Genomic DNA, 25050 nt, shown 5'->3' with positions numbered 1-25050 from the left:
ACCCAATTTAGATAGCCAACACTAAACAAAGGCTCCAGAAGCAGAAGAAGCTGCTCAACTTACATAGCTCCCAAGTGATGGAGCAACTCGGCTGGACTGCAAAGATGGTTCTCCTTTTGCCACTCTTCCCACCCCACCGCCGCCCCATTGGAGGACACGTCCTCCTCATCAGCTCCATGGCTGCTGCTGTTCAGCACCCTGGACAGCGCTCAATGCCCACAAGGATGGTGGGGGACACAACTGAGTCTTGGTTCTAAGTCATGGACAAGTCTCGCTCAAACAGGAAAGGAGAAAGGACACCTGTGCTCTCCTGGGGGTGACCACAACCTCCATGCTGCTGCTGATGTACGGTTCAGACCCCTCAGACAGACTGGGCACGAGTAACTTTGATCCTGTTATATCCTATAGATAATGGAGCCTGGGGAGAGCGGAAGTCATTTCCCCAAGATCGCACAGGCACAAGACCTCGGGACAGGGCTGTAGTCACAGAATGTCTTAAAACATGAACAAACACCAAAGCAAGCATTTTAAAAGAAAAGTAAGCCAGGTGTTGGTGGCTCATGCCTATAATCCTAGCTCCTCAGGAGATTGAGATCTGAGGATCACAGTTCAAAGCCAACCTGGGCAGGCAGGTCCATGCAACTTTCATCCAAAAGCTAGAAGTGGGCTGTGTATGTGGCTTAGTGGTAGAGTTGCTTGCCTAGCATGCACAAAGCCCCGGGTTTGATTCCTCAGTACTATGTGAACAGAAAAAGCTGGAGATGGTGCCATGGCTCAAGTAGTAGAATGCCAGCCTTGAGCAAAACAGCAACAACAAACAAACAAACAAAAAAACCTCAGAGGCCATACCCAGGCCCTGAGCCCAAGCCTCAGGCCCAGCAGAATAAAGAAATCCAAGATCTGAACCATGGAGATGGCCGGTGAACATACACCATGTTTCACCTGGCTCCCCTCTGAGGACAACAACAGCTAGTTCAATGGCAGGGAGGGGTGGTCTCAACAAAGGAGCCCCCAAACAGCCAACTCCCTGAGGCTCCACGGAGATTACCAGGCTGCCTCGCCAGAGCCATTCACCCCATCTCTTCTCCCAGCCTCATCAGAAAAAGGCAGTTGGACATCTTCTGACTTTTTCCTCATTAAAGAAAAATAATGAAATTCAGACTATGCCTCTATTTGGTCCCAACCCTGCTTATTAAAAAACCTGCGCTGGGGAAGGTGGAAAGTAAGTGGCATGATTCTCTGTGGAATGATCTCCGTTTCGCCTAATTCTGATGGCTGGAAAATAGAATTAGATTCATGCTTCTAATTCTCTCGGCCCAGCATTAATAAAGAAGATGGCAGCACCACTTTCCAAGTTCAGAAAGCTTTTCCTCTCAGCCCCTCATTTCCTCAGCCTTTGATTCCGTTTTTTTCTTCTTCTTTACCCTTGAACTTCCGCTCGGCCCCACCTTCCTTCCCCGGTCCTGGTGGGTTGGGGCAGAGTGTGGGCAGGCACCGTGGCGAGTTCTCTGAGCAGCTGCAGGGAATGGCTCCTGGGGCATGGTGGTCTGTATTGTGCTTGGGCATCCTCTGCTCCTCCCAGACCTAGTCTGGGCTCAGCCATCCTATATTTCTAGTCCAGCAACTATGGAGAACGCCCCTCCCCCGCAGACATCTCTGCCCTTTGAAGGACATTGTCCCTGCCAGTGAAGATCATAGGAACTACAGGGGGACAGCCTGGAGGGAAAAGACCCAGCCTACAGGTCAGAAAGCCCGAGAGTCTTGGCTTGAGCATGGGCCAGCAGCCTCACCTGAGCTCCTAGATGCTTTCCTGAGCTCTCGCTGATTGGAGAAGAGGAGATAAAACCAGAAAACACGGCGTGGGCGGTTTGCCCTCTGCAAGGCACTGTTTGAATGTCAAGAGATGCCCATCATTCTCTCAGAAGAGCGTGCTCCAGTGCACAGCAGATATTTAATAAACATCTGTGCAAAGGATTTCCCCAAGCCCGGGAAGAGCTGAAGCAGAGGAAACAGGGCTCAGCCTAAACATCAAAGGAACCATGTGTGGCTAGACACAACGAAGAACTTCCTGTTGGGTTGGTGAGACATTATCCCCGGCACTGAAGGAGACAGTAGGACAGCCTTTATCTGGACATATTCTAACAGCCCTGCCCTCAGTCTCTGAGCATGTGAGGTGGGCCAATACAGGGCAGCCCTGTGGGACTGGTGGCAGCACTTCACCATTCTCTGGTACAAGGATGTCACCCATGGAAGGGCATCAGGTGCAATGTACCTTCTCTACATTCCATCACACGCTAGCATCCTGTGATCACACGCTAGCATCCTGTGGATGTCCTTGTAGCATCCTTCAGGGATCACAGTCCACCTTACCAGAGGAAGAGGGGAGTGGTTGTTTTGGCCACATGGCTTCCCAAATGGCCCAGGCCAACATGTGTCACCAATCTCCAGGAGGGAGAAACAGAAGGCAGGGCTGTGGAAGTCTCTGTTCACAAACACTGTTGGCCACGCGCTGGGCTTCTGTGCAGGCGGTGCACTGGGCTGCTCAGCTGGTAGCCTCTAGCCACGTGGTTGGCTACCAAGCACCTGAAATCTGACCGGTGAGAACAAGGAACTGAATTATCCCTTTTATTTTAAAGGTAAATGGCCACAAGTGGCTTGGGGAAACGACACTGGCCCATTGAGACCTCACAGAGGAACCCAGTTTGAGAAACAGTGCATTGGTGACAGTGCATTGGACGGGGATCCAGGGAGTGTGGGTTCAAATCTCAGCTCTACCACGTACAGATTATAGGGTCCTGGGCCTTGGTTTCCCCTTTGGTGAATAGCTGGGTTAGACTGTTCCCCGAGCTCCACCCACAGGCCCTGCCTGCTTTCCCACAGGTCATCACCTGCTTGCAGCCTGTACCTGCGCCCAGCTGCCTCAGAGCATGCGACGGCCCAGGTTTGCTGGGAGGTGCTGGCTTAAATTAGCTAAATCTCATACTCAATTGATGTCACGCCTTGTCCGGGAGTCAGAGCAAAATGCATTTCCCAAACCTTGCATTTGAAAAAATAAAATAAAATAAAAAAGCCTTATCAGGAATTGACCTTGGCCCTTGTTCCATCAGCAAAACCTGCTCCCCGGGGAAAGCAGCTCTGCAGCCCATCAGGTACAAATGCATTCCATTTTGTGTTTTCCCTCTTCCTCTCCCCGCTCGGCGCTCTCTCTCTTTGTATCTCCTTAACAATAAGGCTGAAAATGTGGGAATTGAGTTTGCGGATGTAAAAAGACTTTGGCAGTCGGCCAGTCTTTCCTATGACCTAATTCACTTCTATGCTGGCCATGCCCGGGGATACCAGGTACAGGGCACCCCTGGGCCACGCACTGTCTGCACACACCTGTGCACATGTGTACACACACCTGGGGACATCCGAGCGTGCCCACACCTGTGGGTCTTCACCCCCCATGATCCAGCCAGAGGACAGGAAGCCAGGTGCAGATGAGCGGGGGCCAGGCGGCGTGGGGCCGAGCCGGCCAGGGCACACTTACATTCCGCTTTGGCACAGATGAGGCAGGCCGTGGTGCAGTTGAAGAAGTTCAAGACCCCGGCCACGGCCACGCTGATGTCAGTGTTGCTGGGGTGAAGATTCAGGGTCGTGAACCTCTGGAACTGAAACTTGATGAACTCTTCTGGGGCCACTTTGAAATGAGGGACCTGGCAGGAGGAGCAGAAAAGGGGCAGCAGGGAGGACCCCGGTGAGCGAGAAAGATCAGAACAAGACGAGGGAGTCAAAGTCCCAGGGTGGGTTCTTGTGCAGAATGCCTGAGCCCTGGGCCAGTGGGAGAAGGGGACACGCACGGGATCTGCATGGCCCGGCCCGTGGAGGAAGCTAGCGCAGCATCCCCAATGAGACCCAGGACAGGAAGCCCTTTGCATCGAGTCCGTGGCTTGAGAAGGCAAACAAAGAGGTCTTTATTGGTAGAGCAGATTCCAGCCACTGCTGGGTGGCGAGAGAGACTGCTCTCGAAAGCATCACACTTACACTACTGTACGTGTAGTTAATAACAGCGCAGAGATGGCAGGAGAAAGCCCACCCTACCCCAGGACAGAGGCCGCATCCCCTCATCCTAGCCCAGAGGTTTTCAAACTTGCTCCCCAGAGTCTTGCTGGGTGAATCTGGGGAGAAGCAGGGGTGGTGATGGTTTCTGGCAGATGTGGGAATGAAGTTCTCAGTAAGAACCTTCCAGGGACTCTCTGGCTAGAGCCAGGTAAGTAAACACCTGCACTGGTGTTTCATTAGGTATGACAGCCTCCCTCCGCACATGCTGTTGACGTTTCTGGGGGGACACTGCCCTGCCTTCTGCCTCCCTTCTCCGGGGAGGCGATATTAACAGTCTGCGATGGCAGTCTTGCTGGCAGCTGAGACCATTTGGTAGGTAATAGGAAAGTTAGAATGTACTAAGCTGCCATCCACTTTGATTTCATTCTGCCACCTTCATCCCTCGTACCCAGAGCTGAGCCCGAACGTGAATTTGTACTGATGTGAAAGCAAGTGAGATTAAAAGTAGACAGGAGGAAGAAGCTCCTGATGGTGACTTGGCTGGCTTCTAAAACGTATTATTCAGAAATGGTTACAGATGTGTTCTTTGCCTGCCCAGGCCCACCGCGTATGAGTCAGGGAAGATGGAATGACGGTCTTCCTTATCCTTTTATGTTTCAGGGAGACGCCGGAGCTCTTCTGAAATTGAGGAGGGAGGAGAGGAAGGATTTACCAAAAAAGCAAGGAGAAAATTACTGAATTCAACTAGGATTAGCCCCTGTGCCCTAGAGAAAGCACGGCTGTATTTGGTTCCAGCAGGGACTGCAAAGGACAGAGCTGACGAGAGCCTGATGCATTATGAAAGCTGATTGTGGGGTGTGGTCGCTGCCGCCAGGCAGGGGCTTCTTCTGGCTGGTCTTCCGCACCCTCACGCCCCCTCCGTCTGCAAGGAACACCCAGCACCTTGAAGGAAAAGGAGGCCACTAAGGGCAGGATGGCGGTGAAGACTGGGAGCATCCCTGACCAGAGCCTCCCGCTGTGGCCCGCTGGCTCCAGCAGCTCAGCAGCTGTCCACTGGCATTCTGACAATGGGGTGGGGTGGGGCCCTCCCTAGCACCTAGGACCCCAGGGATCCTGGCCAGAGATGGGGGAAGAGTCCTTCAGGAAGGACACGGGGCTTTTAGAGTCTGCAGATGGAGGTTTGCTCTGCTGGGTGATCTGGGGGTCATGCTGATTAATCGGTCCAAAAACGCCATTCAAATGGAGACAACCACAGGTACTTCTGGGACTCAGTCAGACTCAATGAGATCCCGTGTGCAAAGGAGAGACTGGCTCAGTAGCTAATATTCAGGAAACGCCTTCTTAGGCAATATCTTCTTTCTTTCCTCCCTGAAAATGCAGGGGGTCCCCACAGGGTCCTGGGAGCTGTATACGCAGTGCTAAGGGGAGCTGGTGGCGGTCTCCAGCACAGGGCCATCTTGAAGGCTGCTGGAGAGGCAGCCAGGGGCAGCCAGGGGCAGCCAGCTGCTCTGTGAGCCCAGGCAGGGATGGCCCAGCCCCACCCTTGTCAATGGTCTCTGGAGGAAGATCAATCCATAACCTATTCGCAATTTTGCTAATGCACCCCGGGGGGTGGTCACAAGGTGTGGTGGAGTGGATAGCAGTAGACAGGAGGCTGACAGTTTACAAGGGCCACAGAGAACGTTAGCAGCATTTAAAGTCTGGATTCCATGGTGAGAACTCCATTGCTTTTCCCTAGAGCAGAGGATCTGTGTAAGGCAGTTCAGCCTCATAAAATATTAACAGACATGCATAATCGGAACAGTGAAGAAAGACTGCTCCAGAAGGAACGTGATCAGACAAGAAGCTTGGGCTAACTGTCTGCGGCTCCCTGGCCGGTGTGACCCGGCCAGTCTGTGGCACGGGGGGGGGGGGGGGGGGCAGCGTAGCAGGTCAGGGAGACCTTAGGAATCAAGGGCTCAGCCAGAGCTCCAGTATAGAGTGAGGATTGTGGAAAGGGTGGTTAGGGGTGGGGAAGAGAGGTAGAGGGGGAGCAGGCAGAGAGGAGAATCAAGGAGGGGGGCAAAGAGGGAGTGGGGGACCAAGGTCTTCATAGTAGCACTTGGAGAAGATGTCCGAGGTGAGGACAAGTATCGTGTCTCAAAGAGCAAGCACTAGAAGTGGTGGATGAGGAAGAAAGCAAAATAAAGCCTCTCTGTGTCTCTCTTTCTCTCCCTCTCCCCCTCCCCCCCATCTACAAGACAGAGGCTCTCAGACTTTATTTTCACAAAGAGATGGAGCAATGCCTTCTTCCCCCATGGGAATCCCCACTACCAATGCATGAACAGACCACTTCAGAGCCGCCCCTGTGGACCAGACTACAGACGGGGGCCCACTTCCATCTCAGCCCCTCTCCTGGCTCCCACGCTATCAGCCTCCCTCCCTCTGGAAGGCGCCACCATGAGCCCTAAGAATCCGACCTAAGAAGTCCTGCTGGCTAAGGCCCCTCCCTCTTCCATCACTTGGGATGGAGGAAGGGCCCATCCAGCCCTCAGGCTCCGTGATGCCTTGGGGCCCCGGGCCCAGGCTCCCAACCCAGCCCCCACTCACCTCCTTCTCCCCACAGATGTTGCTGATGATGGAGCTGGAGGCCGGGCTGGACGACGGTCCCAGGACAGCGACCACTCCCTTGGGGAGGATCTGGCACACTGCAGCCGTCAGCAGGGGCAGGGAAGGAAACGAGGTACACATCAGCTTGGACAGAGCCTGTGTCCTGCCTAGGCTTGGGCCTTCAGTACTTTCAACTTTGTGTCACCCCACGCCTCCCTCAGACCTCTCAAGCCCCCCCCCCGAAGCCCAGCTCTCCCCTCCCACTGGACTACTGGGCTCAAGGACAGTTTTATTGGAGTTTATGGAGAGTATTAAATGAGAAAATGACTCAGGTTATGACAACATATAGCCACAGCCAACAGGGTGTGTAAATTGCCTGGGCTATCACCAAAAGCTAATGAAAGAGACTATAGGTGCCCCACTGGCCTGGTCAGCAGAGAGAGAGAGAGAGAGCGAGAGAGAGAGAGAGAGAGAGAGAGGGAGCGAGAGAGAGAGACAGAGACAGAGACAGAGAAAGACAGAGAGAGAGAGACAGAAAGAGAGAGTGTGTTGAGGAGAGATGAGTCCAATATCCACTCCCTCAGCACCCTCAGAAGGAAAGAGCCTGGGAAGGAAGACAGACAAGTAGGAGACACAGGTAGCCAAGATGATGCCGAAAGACCCAAAGAATGTGGTGAGAAGTTAAAAAAGGAGTGGATACACAGGGCTGTGGAACCAGGGAGACAGGAATCAAGCACAAGAGGCATAAAGGGGCTCCATCTGACATCCTGGCCTTGTCCCTGCACCCACTCAATCCTGCACTAACGCGGGTCCTCCCAACCCGCGTGCCTGAGACCTCATCCTTCCTCTGCTGGGCAGATGCCCCTCGCTGCTCACTTTAGACACTCGCTCACCTGCCAGGCCCTATTCCTCCCAGACTCTCCTGGGCTCCTCTGGTGAAATTAACCCTGCCTGGCGCCCCCCAAATCCCTGGTTTGTCCCTCTGTTCTAAGATATTTAGTAAATAACTGCATCTACTTTGCTTTGCTGTTTGAGTTCTCCTTTCACCGATCTCAAGCTACTTCCAGACAAGCACAGAGACACCTTCACTTCTAAACAGACACCTGTTATTTCCCCAGCATCTAGTACAATGTTTTCTAGATATTAGGCTAGCTCATGTTCATGGATGGATGGATGGATGGATGGGTGGGTGGGTGGATGGATGGATGAGACAGCCAGAAGAGAAGGAGAAAAAATTCAGTATTTTAAAATAATAGAGTTGAGTCGGTGCTGGTGGCTCACACCTGTAATCCTAGCTACTCGGGAAGCTGAGATCTGAGAATCACAGTTCAAGGCCAGCCCAGGAAAGAAAGTCTGTGAGACTATTTCCAATCAACTAGCAAAATGTAAGAAATGAAACTGTGGTTTAAGAGATAGAGTGCCAATCCTGAGCTAAAAGCTCAGGGATAGCACCCAAACCCTGAGTTCATGCCCCAGTACTAGGCCCCCCAAAAGAAAAAAAAGTATAGAAAACACATGCACTTGGCACTGGAAGTTAGGTGCTGTCCCTCAGAATATACACTGAAGTCCCTTATCACGTGTGATGTCCTTGTCTACAAAGGCAGATGCATGGCTCCACACACGTTGTCCTTTTCCTGACATTAGGGGTCAGGTACAGCCATTTTCCAGGCCAGGAGTGTGCACGGTGGTTTATGGAGACAGATACAAAACCCCATCTGCAGCCTGGATTCTCTCTCTACTCGTGTGCATCCTTGCCACCGCCCAGACCACCAAGCGGTCACCTGAGCGAGATTCAGATGGTGAGATGGTAAAATGCCAGGGGGGTTCAAATCCCAGAGCTGCCATTTACCACATCAACGGCAGACCTGCAAGGTCTCTGCTCGGCCTGAAGCTCCTCAAGGAACCTAGAGCCTCACGGAGTTAGCTGACTGCGGGGCTGTGGGCGGAGGGGGCGCCCCAGGGGGTCTCGGCTGTACGGAGGCGTCAGAACCAGAGACGGACATCTCCGAGGTCTCCGTGATAAGAGGGCCTCTGCAGAGCACGTGCTATTTCCACGTGAGTGACACGCAGCCGGCTTAGCACTCTCCTGCCTGACAGGTGCTTTCAACTCCTCATCCTTCCCACATCCCCAGAACAGCCTCAGCAAGGGGTCTCCCCTCCTGATTGGACCAGTAGAGGACGGGCATTCTAGAGATACTCAGCCAAGTCAGGGCCAGAGCCAGCCTCGGGGTTCCAGCCTCTGGACTCGCCTCAGCGTCCGGTCTCCACGCTCCTGGCCATGGGATTTGCCAGCACCGCTCCCTGCAGCCAGCGCTTACCTTCCCCCTGGAGCCGGCATCTCCCTGCCAACCTCGTTCTACTGAATCGGCCTTCTCCGGGGTCACTGTGACCTGTTCCTGGTCCTCATCTCTCTCTCTCTCTGCAGCGTCTGATGTGCTGATTGCATTGCTGTCCTGGATTTCATCACCCTGTGCAGTCCTGACTTCCATCCAGCTCTCTGACCATCGCTTCCTTCCCCCACTGCTAAATTCATGCTTCCCTCTCCCTGGGCAAGCTCACCCCCACTTCCCACAGGAATGGCTCCTGCCTTCCAACCCATGCCCTGGGCTAGGGGATCAAGTTCCACCTACCTGCTGAACCACAGGGCTTCCCCTGTCCTCCTGCAGTCAATATGGCTAGCGGGCAGCACTGCCTTTAGACCGTGATACACAGATGCCAGGCACTCTGGGCCTAAGTTTCCATGCCAATGCCTATTAGCTCTGAGGACTTGAAGACGTTCCTGGGCATCTCAGGGCAAGCCTATGTACCTATAAAACTCGCCTACTACCAGACGCTCTCCTGCAGAGGTGCTGTGAGCATCAGCGTGATGTACCACACACAGAGCGCTCAGCATGGCACCCTGCACGCTGCCCAGTTCTTCTCCCCACTACGTTGTATTTGCTATGCATTTTCAGTCTCATTTGATCTTACATTTTTTTATGACAAAGGTTCATTTTTTTTAATCCCCACTTTATAGATGGGGAAATGGAGGCTTCGGAAACGCAAGAAACTCGTTCAAGCTCAGGCAGGTACTTCCAGGGAAGAGCTGGATTTGCACTCTGCAGATCTACTGGGGCATCGCAGCCAATGCTCCTAACCTGGCTGCTGTCCTTCGCTCAAGGTCAAAGCCAGAGTCACCCTGCAGGCTTCTTCACCTCTCCCCACTCATCGGGCCGGGTCCCACCCATCCAACCTGACCATCCCCAGCCACACCCCGCTCCTGTGTTCACTGCCGACTTTTGGTTGGCTCCCCTTCACCTCACTGAGCCTCTCTGTCTCCAGGATTCTCCATTTCCAAGTCCCTCTCCAAGCAGCGAGAAAAGGCACAATCCTAAAATACCAACCTGTGTGTTCTCCTAATGCGCAGCACTTGTCCTGTCTCCCTGTGTGACCTCAGCACGGAGCACGGGCTCAAGTCTATGCCTGAAGCAGCACTGCGATGCACCCAAAGCTGGAGATAAACTCAGTATCTAATCCCAGGGAGAAGTGTGAGTCAGAGGCCCAAATGGAATGTTACTTCGGCCTTTAAAATGCACACAAACGGTTTATAATCGCATTAAAAATATTTATGCAACAATATTAAGAGAAAGAAGCAAGACATAAAATTATATGCATATCTCTATGAGGGCTACCACAAGGCAAATACAGGGAATATTATGCCTTAAGGAACAGTCGGAAAATGAAATGATTAAAGCCAATATTTATGGAACACTAATTATGGCCCATCCTGGCCCTGCTCAGGAAAGTTATTTAATTCTGAAAATAACCTGATGCAAGTGGCTCTATTACCGTCATTGTCATTTCACAAGATCTGAAGACTGAAGAGCAGGGTGAAGACTCAACCGCTCATCCCCCCAGCCCAACCCCAGCACCAGCTCTTCACCCACGGACTCCCGGGAACGCCAACGAACTGAGATGTCTGCAGCAATGTCCTGGGACCTGAGGACCCATTTCTTCCCCCTATTTCTTCATTTTTCTGTATTCTGCACGTATTCTTTTTATGATTTATTGTAAGGAATATAATGCCACGATAGAAAAATTTCTCCAGATGATGAGTAAAAGCCAAGGGCTCTGCTTCCCCAGCCCCCTTGCTCCCAGGGGCCACCTAGAAGGTCCTCCCTGAGCCTGCGTCCACGTGGTTACCTGGCCTCAGCAGGGGGTCCCTGGGCAGACATCTGGGAAAGATTCTAACACTCACTGAAATAATGTATTTCGTTCCGTGTCAACTACAGGCAATAAACCACAGGGCATGTACAATCACCGCTAACCACGACTGTTACCAACAGCAATCACAGTGCTTTCGCATCATGTCACAGCGCGACAGACACCCTAAGATGCCATTTATCTCCATTACGACTTCAAAAATCAGTCTACCAATTAGACTCAGTTCTGGACTTGGCGACTTCATGCATTAATAAGGAAGCCCAGACATTAATACTTTGCTTTTAAAGTAGTTTAACTGCATTTCTACACAAATGGTTCCCGTGGCCATCTGGCTCATTCTATTTTATTCATTTTAAAGCATTTTTTTTCCTGAGAAGGGGTTCGTAAGCACCCCCAGTCAACCATGGTCAATACCCAATCTTTGCTCTTCTGCTTGGCAACCTCTTATTGATCCATTTCTCCCCAAAATGAGTTCTTCCTTAAAGAACGTCACACTTCGAGAGACTCAGAAACTGGATGTTTCTCATCAAACTCGTTTGATGGCAAAATCGGATCTAAAGAGATGTAGAAGCCATTTATCGGTTAACTGTCCCTAATCCCAAACTCCAAACTCCAAACCGAAACTTTCTGAGTGCTAATGTGACACTTAAAATGTTCTGGATGTTGGATTTCCAGTTTGGGATTAGGAATGCTCAGCCAGTTTATGCAAATCTTCCAAAGTCCACTCCCTCCACCCTGAATATGTAAATACTGTACTCTGGATAGGGGGTACTCAAGTGATAACAATACATAGCTCTCAGAAGACAAGCATGCACTTTTTGGAGTATGGGACACTACTAGAGATTTTATCACATGACATTTCCATTGCCTCAAAAGTTCTAGATTCTAAACACACCAGGCCCCAAGACCTGTGGGCCTGGGCCGGCCCTGCAGTTGGGTTCAAGTGTCTGTTTCCCTCACTGGATCCTAAACTCCTTAAGGACAGGGACCCCGGATGTTCATGCTGAGAAAAAGAAATCGCTCTGCAGCTATGTGCTGGACTGAACTGAAATAATCTCAAAGTGTCCAATGAACCAGATCGATCAACTTACCAGCAGCCATGGCCAGGGGCTGCTGGGAACCGGGGGTGGGGGTGGGGGGCTGGGTAGCCTTTCACTCCCTGTGCTGGAGGCCTGCCCTGTCCAAGTGGGGCCCATCTTCACCGTGCCTCCACGCCAGAGCTCCCAGCCCTGGGTCCACAGGCAAAGCCTCCTGCGTGGGCTGAGGGGGAGACAAAGGGGAGGCAGCCAACTTCCCCTCTGCCTCCAGGGAACCACAGGAGAGGGAGTCGGAGACAGGAGTGACATTGCCATGGCAACAAACTTTTCCAGCCACCAGGAAAGCAGCGGTGGAAAGCAGACGTTGGAATAGATGGTCAGGATGGAGCGCTGAAGCCACAGGAGGGACTGCTTTCCTCCCGAAGGCCACCTCCCCCTGGCTCCCGTGCCCCCAGGGAGCTGGGCTGGACGGGGAGAGTCCGCAGGAGCGGCTGAGGCAGGGGCAGCCAGGCTGGGAGGGGCTGGCTGCGCGGCCACTGTCCACAGGAGTGCACCCCAGGAACCATGAAAGGCAGGTCCTTGTGACTGACAAGGTGGCACTGGTTGAGCCGCTCACAGAGCCCAGGTGGTAAACAATCACCGCTTCGCGGGGCTGACAGAGACGAGCAACGGAGAACACCGGGAGAACTCGGCGTCCTTTGCACAAAGACACTTCACGAGAAAGGCCCCTCTCTGTGCCCGGTTATACGCCACGCAGTGAGGATGGAGGGGGTGTGCTGACCGCCCGAGGCCCTGGCTCCACACCCTCCCCAATCTGTGCCAAAGCTGCTCGAGCACCTTCGGTCCACACCTGTCCGTGGGTGGACAGCGGGCTGAGTGGATGGGACATGCGGCCACTGGCCAGGGAAGGGGGCATGTGAGGGCGGAGGCCCTGCAGCCCACGGCGAGGCCTGAGGGGCGTCAAGACCTTGGGCACTGAGGATCCTAACTGTTCCCATTTGGAGAGGACTTAAATTATTCCCTGAGAAGGACATGGAGGAACAGAGTGTAGGCCCGGCGTAGAGCCGCCGCAGGGTGCATCCAGTTGATGCCAGCCCCAGAGTGAGTGTGGGCCTACGCTGCCCACCCCGGCCCTCACCCCTGCTCAAGGAAACTCTCCCGTGAGGCTCGCTCACCCATCGCCACACCCCAACATTCACGGCCCACAGAGGGGAAGGCAGGGGGTGGACCGCCAGGCTTCGGCTTCTGCAGTCAATGAAGCCTTAAACTGGCTCGGGTGGCAGCAGGCCGGTGCCTCCAGGCGTTTGGGTGGTAGAGGGGTGGCATTTAGTTCAGCTCTAACATGCTCATTGCCGGAGACACAGCGATCTATGAAATAGGGGAGTACGAGCCCTGTGGGGGTTCCCTGCGAAAGGAAGGCTGCGATGGAGAAAGATGGGAAGGGAGGAAGGCGGGCTGGGCGGGAGGGGCCCTTTCATTTCAGATCTGTGCGCCCTGCGAGTGGGCCCAGCTGGGGAGTCAAACATCTAACAGCCCGAGGCAGGAGTTCCGGAAGGGCAGAGGATGAATCCCAGAGGGACCCGGGGGAAGCTTTGTGAGTGACCCCTCATGCTCTAGAGGAAATTACTAGAACCAGACAGAACAGGCCTTGGCTTTCTCCTCCCATCTTTCCCGTGTCCAGGTTGGCTCTTAGTTAATGCCGGTGTGATACCTTCCCTCTCCCCGCCTCCTGTGCCACTGTCAGTGAGGGGTGACCTCTCGTCTCCAGCGTCTTTGCTTCCTCTGCACTCCCTCATCTTTGATTCTTGAAATAACCACTGCCGTCCGGCACTCGCTTGCCCTGTCCCAAAGGTGAGGAGCTCACGCGCTGTGGAACCCCTCCCCCGCTGGATCGTTCCAGCCCCAACTTCAACCGCAGCCTCTGCTTTCCGCAAGCCGAATCGTCACCACCTCGTCTCTTTCACCCCCTTGAATCAGAGTCCCAGGCCTCCAGGTGACGAGCACGGGACTGAGGGAACTGCCCAGGGCCCGAGGGCCACTGTCCTGGTTTTAAATGAACAGTGCAAATTGGCCCTGGCACACGGCTTGCGGGGAGGTACCAAGGGCCGCGGCTCGGAGCGGCAGCTGGTGTGAGGTGGCCCACCGCACCCTCCACAGGCACGAAGCTGTCAGGTTCTGAGAAGCCAGGGAAGTGGAAAGGGAAGGGAAGGGCCCTTTTACTCTCGATGTTGACCGGATGCAAGCCATCCAGGGAGGGTGTGGGAGACAGTGCTGTCCAATGGGATGGCTAGACCCTGAAGCAGGAGAGAGAGCAGAAGAGGTGAGGAGAGTGCCCCCCGCCCCGGCTCAGCCCTGGGGGGAGGGACAAGAGCCAAGGCCGAAGCCAGGCCTGCCCTTGCTGCGGACCTGCTGTGTGCTCACATCAGCACCACCTTCATCTGACACGCGAAGCAGCTGGGGCGTGAAATGGCTAAACACCCGGTCCACGCCACACCTCTGATCAATGGAATCACCAGGTTTTAACCCTGGTTAATCTGACTCTAAAATTCATGACCCTGGCTCCTTCCCGTGGTACCCTGCCTCCTGTCCCTTCCAAGCCTGCTTTAGCCAACAGCACAGAACCACCACCCATCTGCCCTCCTATACTGCAGAGGAAGAGCTTTCTTTCCAAGAACTTTCTGTGAACAGTCTACAAATGAGCGGTGTGAGCAGACTGGCTTTCAGATAAAGGGACTTCGGGGGAGAAAGATTCCAAAACCTTCTTTTCTCCCAAATGCTAGTTAGTCACAGCACAAACACCCTGCGATGTAAAAGCTGAACGGAGGGCTACCTGCTCATAAAATATCTGGCACCTAAAACAGGGACATCAAAAAGATAACCACAGCCCTGCAATGTGAAGTAAAGACATCCATTTCCTTTATTCCCCTGATCCATCCAGCTTAATATTTTAGATGTGTTGACATTACTGAGTCGGGCTGCCTGGGTCACTGGAAGAGGAAATTTACACCTCCTAATGACACCGTCCGCAATGGGCAAATATGCACTACTCGCTCTGCCAAGGAAGCCCCAGAGAAAGGAAGAAAAGGAGGGAGGAGCTGTTTTTTTCAACAACATATGGGCACAGAGCTATTTGGAAATCTAAGCCTGGTTTGAGACAGAAATAAAGCCTACAGCCAGACTAGACTCAATGCTGTCTTGGTACTTGTGGTTTTCTTTGGGGGATCTTGGACCATCTGAGTCTTCCCGATGGAGGAATTAGCATCCATATCAACTCAGACATTTGTTTGCTCCCTGCTCCGTCCTCACTGTCCCAGAATCAAGTACAATAAACTCTCATCAAATATTTATTGACTAACTGATTGAGTGAATAAATGAACAACTACTTTGGTGTGTTTTTATGCCACAGCCTCTTTGGGAGCAATCTCCGTCCATAAATCCTGACCTGAATGGCCTTGTTCTATACTTATAAGACATCCTCAGTGATAACAACTGGACCAGGAGTGGACACTGCCCGCTGAGAAGTCAGCAGACAGCCTGGCCAATGCCTATAGCAGGTGAGCTGGACCAATCAGAACACCGAATGTGGGGACCTGGGGTATGAGGCACTGAATGGGGCACTCAGGAGAGACTGCAAGCTGTCTGAAGGGGTGCTGTCTACCCTGATTCCACACCGTTCCCAATGCATGCTGTCCAGAACTACACCAGAAGTACAATGACTGCAAAACCCATCTCCTGAATCAAGCCTGGGAGGCCAATAAGTTAGGGAGAACAGCCAGAAGGGAGGGGAGACACTGGGTCCAATGGTAAAGAACACTAAAGAACGAGAGAGAGAGAGAGAGAGAGAGAGAGAGAGAGGAAGAAGAAGAAGAAGAAGAAGAAGAAGAAGAAGAAGAAGAAGAAGAAGAAGAAGAAGAAGAAGAAGAAGAAGAAGAAGAACAAGGACAAGGACAAGGACAAGGACAAGGAAAAGGACAAGGACAAGAAGAAGAAGAAGAAGAAGAAGAAGAAGAAGAAGAAGAAGAAGAAGAAGAAGAAGAAGAAGAAGAAGAAGTTGGTGGGTACCAGAATCACTGCCATCCCCCCCAAATATCTTGGCTGGGGTGAATGTCTTTTTGTTTTGGTTGGTCATGGGACTTGAACTCTGGGCCTGGGCACTGTCCCTCAGCTCTTCAGCTCAAGGCTAGTGCTCTACTATTAGAGCACTACTGCACCACTTCCGGTTTTCTAATGGTTTATTAAAGATAAGTCTCATGGCCTTTCCTGCCTGGGCTGGCTTTGAACTGTGGTCCTCAGATCTCAGCCTCCTGAGTAGCTAGGATTATAGGTGTGAGCCACCAATGCCTGGGGGTGGATGTCTTTTCTGTCAACCCCATAACAGCCCAGGGCACAGCACTGCCAGACCTTCATTTGGAAGACCAGATATATCTGGCATACTTAACTTTTTCTTTTCTTTTTGCCATTGAGGGCCACTAAAGGTAGAGGTGGGTTGAGAAAGGAAGACTCTTTGAAGGGAGTGTTCCGTGTCTGCCTGGGCTGAGGAGCCCTTGTGGTGCCCACGGGGAGGTGATGGAACCTTTAGTGGGTGGGGCTTAGTGGAAGGAAGTTAGGCGGTGAGGGCGTGTCTCTGAAGGGGATGCTGGGACCCCGGCCCATCCTCTTCCTGCTTCTGTGTGCTTCTCAGTCACCATGAGGTGAGCAAGTCTCCATAGCCCAAAGCACTGGGGTCAATCGTTCAAGGATAGAAACGCTGACCAACACGGCCCCTTCATGTTCCTTCTACACCACAGCTGTCCATCCCCAGCTTAGCTACATCCACCTGCACACTTGGGCCTTGTAAAGTCACCAAGCCCCGTGTCAGAGAACACAAGGCCTACAAGGGTCATATGCACAGAATTTGTCAGGACCACGGCCAGTTCAGCCATTGACTAGCGCTGTGGTTAGGCAAATTATTCAAAATACCTGTGAGCTTTAATTTTTTTTTTCTAAAATGAAGAAAATGACATTCAGCTCTCAGTCTTTTGTTAAAATTAAAACCAGTGCCTAGAATTACGTAGGCTTGCCCTGTGTATGTCTGGAGCAAGTTACTGCTTATGTCTGTAAAGATCAATCAGCTGAGGATTTTCTATATTTTAAGTAATTTAAATCTCATACCAACTTGCAAGACTTCCAAAGTGGAGCCTAACACTCCCATTTTACAGATGAAGAAACTCAGGTACAGAAAGAATAACATGATCTGTCCAGAGAAAGTGGCCAGACTCTTAAGTCCCAGTTTCTTCCCACAACACTGCCCATAGCACACAGAAAGAAAGACTATCAGATGAGCAATGGCTAAACCAACCATATAGAACAGGCCACAATTTGCAGTCACACCCAAGATTTCATTCAGGTATTTGCGTGCAAGATGTGAAGGAGATGAACCAGTGTAATAAAGCCATGAACTGGTGGATGGATGAGTGAATGAATGATTGAGTATGCGGTTCTTCATTCTATTTACATAAGATTCACCAGAAAACCCAGAATTCTCCTCTAGACCGAGAGCCTCTCAGGAAGCTCCTGGTGCATGTTTCTCTCCCTTCCCTGTGGAGATCTCTGACAGGGGCTGGCACTGGGGACAGCTCACACCACCGGCCCTTCTGCTGGCCCTGTCCATTCTACGTACTGGTTTCTGCGGTCTCGTACTCGCTGTCTCTGAGGAGCTCAAAGATGTCCACTTCGACCTTGGCCTTGCCCAGCCTCTCGGGAGCGCGGTTGATGCGGTTCTTGGCCAGGGTGATGGAGAGCCGCTCCCCTCTGCTGCACTCCATGGGGTCGTCCAAGATAGCAGCTGTGGGCAGGCAACCACATGGAGACAGTTGGTACCACACCCACCACCGTTGCCCCGCCTCTTTCTCCAGCCCCACCCCCGGCACTACCAGCTTCCTTTCTAGGCAACTCCCCAAATCCCTCTCCACCTTGACAACCTCAGCATTATCCCCAAAGCCAAGTTCTCCACAAAAACCTTCAGGGTCTGCAGGCAGATGGAGCAGTGGATTCTGATACACAACTCATCTGCCAGAAGCTGAAGGAAACATGGAGACTGAAGGCAGACTGACTCCTGTGACATACAGCCCTGAATCTCTGCGGCAGGGTGGCCCAGCCCCCATGCTGTCTCCTCTGCATAGTGCTCTGACACTTACATCTCACACATCAAATACCAAGACACAGAAGACTACAAAGCACTTCTGCTGGTTTCCACAAGTCAGGAAAATATATGCATACGCCTAACCTCATAGAACAGTCAAAAACAAATTTCCTGGGCTCAGGGGGCCAATGGAGGTGCAGCCCAAGACTTTGGCCATAAAGTGAGCGTCTGGAAATGAGCTAGCCAAGTCTGTGCACACCTGCAGTGACCAGCCACCTGCGGGGGTGGCCAAAGGCCCATGACCGTGTGACTGACACACCTGAGGACACTTAAACGTCCCTCCAAGGTGACATCAGGGAACAAGATGGGCTTGAGGTGCTTATGAGAAAGGCCAGGTGCCTTAGGAACCCTGTAATGCCATGACCAGCCACCAGGGGTCCTACCCCTTGGACACCTGTGAGCTGTCCCTGGAAAATTGGCTTCAGGGCCTGGTGAGCAACTTCCCAAGGTGAGAGAGACGCAGAGGAGGCTTGTACTAGGGGAGTGTGGAGCGACTCTGGATACTGCTGGCTGCTGGCACGCAGCTCTGATGCACACTAGACACAGCATGGGCAGTTCACACGGCTGCAGGAGACTCAGCCCAGTGTGGCCCCATCCTATAGAACCTAACCAGAGTAACAATCAGTGTGGGTGACCCGCCCAGCCTCGGGGCTCTGCAGGGCACGTGGGATGCCAGCTCGGAGACTGGGCTTGGCCTGTCCGGTTAGGGAGTGGACCTCAGTGTTGTCACCTCCGGCTACGGTGAAGGGCAAATGCATGCATTCATCCATGCTCAAACATAACATCCTGCATGTTGTGGGCACTCCATACATCCACTACTGAAATTCCTAATTCTCTTGATTGAAGAAGTTACACAAATAAAAATCCATACACAACAGCTTTTATACCAACATTTATAGCAGCATTGTTTGTAACTACCAAAAAGGAGAAACAACCCAAAGGCCCATCAACTGATGGGTAAGTAAAATGTGTTCTTTTCTATGCACAGGACGATTATTCGACAATATAAAGTATTTATACATGCTACCACATGAATGGACCTTGAACACATTATTCTAAGTGAAAAGAACTAGACACAAAAGGCTCTATTGGCTGGTTCTATTTGTAAGAAAACTGTCTCGTTGAGGTGAACCCATAGAGACAAAAAGCAGATTAATGGTCATCTAGAGTTAGGGGACTTGGGCAGAGGAGAGAGGAGTGACTGCTAATGAGTAAGGTGTTTCTTTAGAGGGTGATGAAAATATTCTAAAATTGACTGTGGTGATAGCAACACAGCTCTGTGGATGTAATAAAAGCTACCGAATTGGACACTTCAGGTGGGTGAATTAATTACAAGTGTGCAAATTATATCTCAAATGAAGTCATTATAGAAAAAGAAACATCCAACTCATCCTGCAGTAGTTGAAGGAAACAGGAGGAATCAAGGCAGACAAACACGTGATATCCAGCCTCTGAATCTCCGTGGCACAGGTGGCCTGGGGCCCATGCTGTCTTCTCTGACTATTGCTCTGATGCTTAACGCCTCACACACATCAAAGACCAGGACACAGAACGTTTCAAAGTACTTTTCCTGATTTGTGGATTTATTTATATGCCTAGCCTCAGAGTAATAAAGACTAAATTTTATGTACTCTGGGAGCCACCCATGAACTGATGGAGGTGCATCACAAGACGTAGGCCATGAATTAACTAGCAAAGGACTGCGTGTGACTGACAGGCTTGGGATACAGAGACCCTCCACTGAGGTGACTTCTGGGAGCAAGACCTGAACAAGGTGCTTTCCTATGAAGAGAAACCAAAACCGTCTGCAGGAAGACAGCTTAGGGAAGTACCAGAACCGAATGGGGAGTAGAAGAGTGATTCTCAAATGGTGTTCCTTGGTGGACCCCTGGGGCTCCTTCAAGAAGTATAGAGGCAGTGTCTGAGGGTATCGATCTCCACGCCTATCCCAATGACCCATATAGAATAGATATTGGGGTTCCACATAAGATTTGACATAGGGAAAATGTTTCACACTCAGAGGCATAATAAAAATGGTGAGGCTATCTGCAGAGCACAAGACAGAAGCATCTAGAATGTCAGGAATTGGCGATGGCGTCCATCCTTGTCACAGGAAGGCCCTGGATCCACAACATGGCTGTTTTATATTCGTCAGCACATATTTGTTCATCCACAATGCGGGTGTAGCTGCTGAGCAAGCACGGTCTCAATCTCGGAACAACTTGGCACGATGGCTTTTATCTTCACACGGAGGTGAGAAATTGGGGGTCAGAGAAATCTCCTGACCTGCACACGTTCTCAGAGCGAGTGCATGGCTGGAGGAAGAAGGTGGTCATAACCACAGCTCCTCTCTGTTCTCATGAAAACCCATCTTCCCAGGGACCTGGGCTGAGGAGGACAGAGCGGGGAGGATGCACGCACAAGGCACATGGGCCCCAAGGCACGAACCATAGCACAGATGGAGCCTGGACAGACGGGATTCCCCCAGTCACTCCCCAGCGTCCTCCACACCACCTCTACACCCCGTGAGATTTTAGATGGGAGATGGTTATCATTCCCTTTGGGCAAGGGATCTAACAATTGCCAAGTTCCCCCACTTACAACCTGCTAAATATTTAACAAACCATTTGTAATAAAATAAAAATTAATTAATAAGCTCTCGGAAGATGCCTGTTAATCGTTTTAATCTTAAATGTTCCCCCAAAGGCCCATATGCTCGCTCAAGGCCTGGTCCCCAGCCTGTAGGGCGTCTGAGAAGTGTGGGAACCTCTAGGAGGTGGAGGATCTAGTGGGAGGGAGTTAGTTTTTGGGGGCATGGCCTAGGAGCGGGAGGGAGTTAGTTCTTAGGGGCGTGGCCTAGGAGGTATCTGGACCTCAGCCCCTCCTTCCCTCACCTAGAGAACACTAGGGTGAGCAGCTTCCTGTGCTGTGCACTTCAGCCATATGCACTGCTTTGACGCATGCCCCGAAACAACAGGGCCAAGTGATCATGGACCGAAAATCTCTGGACCCATGAACCACAGCAAACCTTTCCTCCTTTAAGTTGATTTATCTCAGGGGTTTTGTCACGGTGGAGGAAAGCTGACTAATACAATGCCCACATTGCCACTTAGCTGAGGAACTCAGAAATGTCTTGACCTGGACATGTTTATGTTACTCAGTCACACTGGACCCAGTATACAAAGGGCAGGACCACAGCTAGACGGAAGAAGGCATGCACAGCCGCACAGCAGGAAGGCAATTCCAAGGGTCTGTTCTGATCCAGTCAGTTCCCTCTGTCCTCTTTTTGCGAAGGACATATTCAAGGGGCTTGCTATAGACTTCAATGGGTGGCGTCCACCCCCAACGCATGAGTTGCAGCCATAATTCCAACATGACTGTAATTGGAAATAAGAGCTGGTCCCTGATCTCCTATGATTAGTGCACCTCTCAGAAGAAACCACGAGGCTCCATTTTCTCTCTGTGTGTCTCTTTCTCTCTCTGTGTGTCTCTCCCCGCTCCCTTCCTCTCTGTGTCAGAACATTGGGAGCAGGTAACCACTAGTAAGTCAGGAAGCGATCTCTCACCACAAACCAAACGAGCTACAACCATGATCTTGACCTTCCCAGGCTTGAGACCAGCGGGAAATCCAGTCCCACTGTTTTACCCACTTGGTCTATGGTGTCTAATTATGAAGCCTGAGCTGGTTAAGACAGCATGTTCATACAAACCCAGATGTGCAGGATCCCAGCCAACAGTCACACTTTGTGGGAGGGGGACCGTGGCAGGGGGACGGGGGATGAGAGAACTTCCGTGGCTCCTCTCCCCTCCCTACAAGCTTGTTTGGACGGGACTCTGCACGGGGAGCTCATTTGGCAAGCGATCATCCACTTTCTAAGACCCTCCAATCCTGCCTGGCTCCCTCTCCCCCTGGCATTCTGGGCTCCGTGTCTCATTAGGGTTTTAGTTCTTGACGGAGCTCAGTCTCTGGCTGGGCAGAGGCTCAGCCGGCTGGTTGGTTGGCATCAAGCAAAGTGGGATCAGAGTAATTAGGTTGAACATGGGAACCGGATTCTGCGGCTGCGGACACCAGGGGCAAGGTGCAGACTCGGGCTTTCTTGGGGACACCAAGGAGACAGGTCCCCAACAGGTAGAGAGCCAACAGCACACTTCTCCCCCAGCAGTCCCAGTGAGGGGGCAGAGGGAAGGAGGAGGGCGGTGAGCTCGAGACTTAATGTGCAGTGGACGCTCGGGGCCGCACAGGTCCCCCAGGCCCTGTGGCTGGGTGAGGCCAGGATGTTCAGAGTTCCCAGCCTCTGCCAAATGAGGACTGGCACGAGCCCACACATCTTCCTGCCCTGGGGCCTGCTCCCATGGAAGCCAGCCAGCAGCCATTGTGAGGCTGGGAGGTCCGGGTGTCAGTAAGGGTGGGGTTGAGACAGGAAGACGTGTGCAGAGACCAGGGTCCAGTCCATTCCCTTCATTCTGGCCACGGAGACTCGGTGCACACCAGTTCCTCCCATCTGGGGGTCCCCGACACCCCTTTATGGATCCAGGACACTGGGGGTTCTCGGCCTTCACCCTGAGCCTCTCGCCAACCCTGCCCCCGCCCCCAGCTGAGCACTGAGCACGCCGACCAGTTCTCTCTGGGGTCAGAAGCTCAAGGAAAGGGTGCCCTCTGTGCTGGGCCTCCCCCAAACCCAGGCTCCTCCTCTGTTCTGGGCCTGCGGCCGTGTCCGCTTTGGAGAAGGCACCTGACTTGGGGCTGGGGTCCCGGCTCTGCCCACTGCAGCTCAGCCCTAATGAGCACGGCTGGGGCCAGGGCCCGGTGCAAGGCCAGTGCCCTGCCACCCACCTCAGGACCTCCCAGGCTGGGAAGGCTGGAAGTCCCTCAGGCCTCCCCTCTAGCTTCTTCTTGCTCTGGGACCATAGCATGGTGACAGAAGCCTGTCCCCTGGCTGTGTGCTTGCTGATGCGATGCTTCCTTCACCCCCTTTCCCGGCCATGCCTCTTCCTCTCCCTCAGACTCCCCTATTCCAGGGAGCACTCCTGCATCCCCAGCACCAGTGTTCTTTCACCTCGATTTCCTGATGGCTCCCCCACTCTGCACCTCCATGGTGAGGACTTCTGCGTCCATCAGTACCCATGTGTGTCCCCAGCTCTGTGGACCTGAAAAGCCCCCAATAACAAACTAGAAATGATCCCTGAAAGTGCAAGGGAGGATGAAATAGTTACAATATCCAACGTACATGTGTGAAAATGGAACCTGGCCCCTTGGGGGGGAGGGGTGGGGCCGGGCAGGATGGGGGAGAGAAATGAAAGGGGTGACTGACACGGTGAATTGAACCCCCCTGTCCAGCTACTCAAAGACAATGATAACAATAAGAGCCCCGAGTAACCCTTCCTTCAAGTCTTCCTAGATTCCCTATCCCATATTAATTCCCCTTCCTTTGAGAAACTTGAACACGTCCTTGTGCCTATCTGTCAACTCTTGCTCCCTAGACAGCTGTAGACCACGATTGACTTATCTCCGTACCTGCACGATGCTGGGCATTCACTGACCCACGGTAAAGGGCTGCTGAGCGTGTGAGCAGTGCCAGGCCACCAGGGGCGGGGCACCAGCAGTAGAGGATGGGAGGACCCTGTCCTGGGTGCCGGACAGAAGACAGAACCCAGCGACACGTCCTGGGGACCCGGGGCTGGCCATGTCCTCCTGCTGGCTGCTCACCCGGGCCAACTGGACGAGAGCTTGTCCTCCCTCCACAGATGCCCAACAGCCTGGGCCTGTCAGGTTGGCAGAGCAGCCTGCTTAAATCCCTGGACTTTTCCAGAGGCTTCCTGCTGAAAATTCCAGGCACCTCCGTAACTCTCAGCTCCTTTAAGGGTGGCATAAAGAGATTTCACTGGAGAGCCTTTATAGGCAGTGTCTGTAACATCGCCTGCGGCTGTTTAGCCTGGCCTATAACAACCCAGTGCTAACAAGAGGGGAAAAAAAGATGGCCTGAGCCCCAGGGAGCCGGTTAGCTTTGCTCTCCAGCTGACCCACAGCTGCTTGCTCTGTCCTTCAGCTCTGGTTCCACACTCAGCCCCATCACTCATCCGGCACCGGCTCCTCCACTCAGCGCTGTCTCTCCGTGCCTTCACTTTACCCAGCGTTCCTGCTCATCCCTCGACTGGAGGACATTGCACACCCCAGGCCCCAGTGCGGGGTAAGTACACGCCTTCAACCCCACCGGGGCTGATCCTGGATGGTGATTGGCCCCTGAGTTCCCCCAGCTTCCGTGAGACAGTGCCTGACCCACGATTCTATTTGTCCAATCATCCCTGCAGGGATGCTCCGCTTCTGCCTGTGTTTTAGTCCGGAGGGCTCTTCTGGCTCTCTGCAGAGCCCTCTTATTTCCAGGCGCTTCCTAGACAATCTCCGGTATGTGCAGCCGCCTCCCTGCAAGCACAACACGTAGAGCCCACAGCTGGCTGATGTCCCAGGTAAACATCCACAGAGCATGTCCAACTCAGCAAGGTGCAAACGAAATCGCCCTCTTCCTTCCTCCCACGCTTCCGGCTGGGAGGTTTTACTAAGCAGCAACTACCCAGACACCGCACCCTTGCCCTGTCTCCAGTCCTTTCGTGTCTCACTCATCCTCTGAATAGCGCTCATCACTCCTCCTCCTCCTCCTCCTCCTTCTCTTCTTCCAGCTACTCACCTGCAACCTCTTACTCTGGCCTGGTTTCCTGCCTCCAGTCCACTTCCTTTGCTTCCTACCAGTCTTTGGTCACACAACTGCCAGAGTGGCCACTCAGCACCGCTAGCCCTCACCAGCAACCTGCATGGCACACCTTGGTACGGCAGATTAGACTTCTGGCAACAGTGCAGCTCCCACAGTGCAAATGCAAACTGTGTGTCCACAAACTCCCCTGGTGGCTGCAGGCCTGAGCATCTTCGTTCCCCTCTCCTCGTTTCTCACCCGGCTCACTCAGGATAAGCCCTTGCCTCAGACAGCCCCTCCCCCAGGAAGTCAC

At 52.7% G+C, this 25050-nt stretch overlaps 1 protein-coding gene across 1 annotated transcript in view; it reads right to left on the bottom strand.

Moving 5' to 3' along the window:
* LOC138824434 (glutamate receptor ionotropic, kainate 4-like) overlaps nucleotides 1–25050 on the bottom strand; it is a 301452-nt gene that overhangs the window by 104729 nt on the left and 171673 nt on the right. Inside the window, exons 4-6 of the mRNA XM_070018282.1 lie at nucleotides 17530–17694; nucleotides 6631–6728; nucleotides 3530–3695 (exon numbers count right to left, since the gene is read on the bottom strand). Coding sequence (XP_069874383.1) covers nucleotides 3530–3695; nucleotides 6631–6728; nucleotides 17530–17694 — 429 coding nt within the window. The remainder of the gene's footprint in view (nucleotides 1–3529; nucleotides 3696–6630; nucleotides 6729–17529; nucleotides 17695–25050) is intronic.

This window comes from Dipodomys merriami, unplaced genomic scaffold (assembly GCF_024711535.1).
Source record: "Dipodomys merriami isolate MVZ:Mamm:240054 unplaced genomic scaffold, mDipMer1.0.p SCAF_129, whole genome shotgun sequence".
Lineage (NCBI taxonomy): Eukaryota > Metazoa > Chordata > Mammalia > Rodentia > Heteromyidae > Dipodomys > Dipodomys merriami.
Note: the sequence above shows the minus strand (reverse complement) of the source record. Positions and strands in the feature narration are given on the sequence as shown.